The following is a 1,910-nucleotide window of genomic DNA, read 5'->3' as shown; positions in this document are numbered from 1 at the left end:
TCAAGGCCAGGTTGGACACAGGGGCTTGGAGCAACCTGCTCTAGTGGAAGGTGTCCGTGCCCGTGGCAGGGGTTGGAGCTGGAAGAGCTTTAAGGTCCCTCCCAATCCAAACCAGTCTGGGGTTCTATGAACCCTGGTTGTCCACACGCCTCTCTTTGCCTCCAACATGCTCTTCCAAGGATCTAAGATCACCTGAACAGCCCCATCAGGCACTTCCACCTCCCTGAAGTCCCACCTATTTGAGAATAAGGACACACTGCTGGCTAGCAAAGCACGCCTTCTCCTTGGTGGCCTCACTTTACTCTTCAAGGAGCTTCTGTTCGAGGAGGGAGTTTGCAAGGAGCACACAGTATGCACAAGGAGCTGCTCTCACCTATCTAGGATGGGTTTCTCCTGCTCTTCTTCGGGGCTGGCGCTACCCAATATTCGTTTCCTGGCTTCCGCGTACTCCGCTTCCCGCTGCGCCAAGGATTTCACCGGGAAGGCCGGCCTGCTGGCGGAGTTGGGATTGCTGAGCACGCCGTTGGTGGTAGGCCTCTTGAGGATGCGGATCTGGGGGGGAGGCCCTGCGGGAAGGCTGTCGTCCTGAATCACAATCGGCACTTTAGGAGGAGATTTGGACTTTCTGCTGTTGGAAAGGGAAAAACAGGCAGTTGGGTTCTTGATCCTGGCACCAAGAGAGTTTTCCTGCTCTGCATGGGAATTCCTGCCTGTCAGATGTCATCCTGTGATTAAGAGGCAGCCTGTGCTAATTAAAGACCTTGGTATATTTGTAAGCCTAAAGTAGAGCAGTCCAGGGTCGGAAAATCAAGTCCCTTCTGCCTCCCACATCTTCAAGCAAAGGGAAGCAGATACTGGGCTGAAGTTTTCGTGCTTCTTTTTGAAGATATTGATATAAGCACCATGATTCCATTCCCTGCAAAAACTGTCAAAGCTGCCCTCATCAGGACACCCAGCCCAAGCTGCCATTTCGCACCTCGGTCCCTGTCACCACCTGAACTGTTGTTGTGGTCCCTACTCTGTGTGGAATTCCCAGAGAAGTCATACCATGACTCCTTAAGTGGCCTCCCAGGAATCAAAGGGGTGAAAATAAACCCAAAACAACAAAAGACTTGTCAGAAGTGATTAGAAACGTTTCTACCAGCAGGTGATAACACACACCCCCACATCCCAACCCAAAGTAAGCAGGAAAAGAAAGTCTCACTGATGCAAGACCTGTCAAGCCAACTTAGGGCTGGGATTACCTGACTCGCCCTTTGAGTGTCTGTTTCTTAGCTGGCTCCCCCAGAGCTGTAGCTACAGCCAGACTGGAAGACCCAGCTCTGAAATAAACTCACTCTCAAGAAGCTTTCCACTCCCCTATTATGGATCGAAAGGGCCATCTAGTGGCATGAGCATGGAATTCCCTAGTTTTGAACTCTGAACTTGCTGTGTTCTCCTCAGCTTGAAGCCGTTTCCCTGCTGTTCCCTCTCCCCTGACCTCCAGATCTCCAACAGCACCTCAGGAAAATAAGGCTGGGTTTTAAGCCAAGCCATGCAGCATCGTTACCTTTCCTTCTGTGTGATCTTCAGCTTCTTCTCCAACCGTCTGTCTATCTCCTAGAAAGGAAGAAGATGAAACATGAAAACCTGAACATTCATCTCGGAGACTGGAGTTTAAGCCTGTCTGCACCCACATTTCATTCCACCTTACAGTGAAACCATAAAGGGGGCAGAAAGAGCGTGTGTGTCTCCACGTGAGGGTGACTTGCAAACCAAGCAGCAGACAAGAGCCAAGCCACCACCTACATTCGCAGCCGTTACTACACGTCCAGCAGGCCGTGGGTCTCGCGTGTCAGGGTGTGAGGGCAGCCGCGAGGCGCTCATGGCTCATTGTAAGGACTTCAGCTGGCAACGCAGCTCTGTTAAGG

The 1,910-nt window shown here is 51.6% G+C and overlaps 1 protein-coding gene across 1 annotated transcript in view; it reads right to left on the bottom strand.

Moving 5' to 3' along the window:
* Positions 1–1,599, bottom strand: part of SZRD1 (SUZ RNA binding domain containing 1) — a gene marked incomplete at its 5' end in the record, with an annotated part of 2,481 nt that extends 882 nt beyond the window's left edge. The window contains 2 exons of the mRNA XM_010013162.1: positions 374–628; positions 1,550–1,599. Coding sequence (XP_010011464.1) covers positions 374–628; positions 1,550–1,599 — 305 coding nt within the window. The remainder of the gene's footprint in view (positions 1–373; positions 629–1,549) is intronic.
* Between the last annotated feature and the right edge of the window lie 311 nt (positions 1,600–1,910).

The sequence above is a fragment of the Nestor notabilis genome, unplaced genomic scaffold, assembly GCF_000696875.1.
Source record: "Nestor notabilis isolate BGI_N333 unplaced genomic scaffold, ASM69687v1 scaffold31534, whole genome shotgun sequence".
NCBI classification, from domain to species: Eukaryota; Metazoa; Chordata; class Aves; order Psittaciformes; family Psittacidae; genus Nestor; species Nestor notabilis.
The sequence above is the reverse complement of the archived record's forward strand: the minus strand, read 5'-3'. Positions and strand labels throughout refer to the sequence as shown.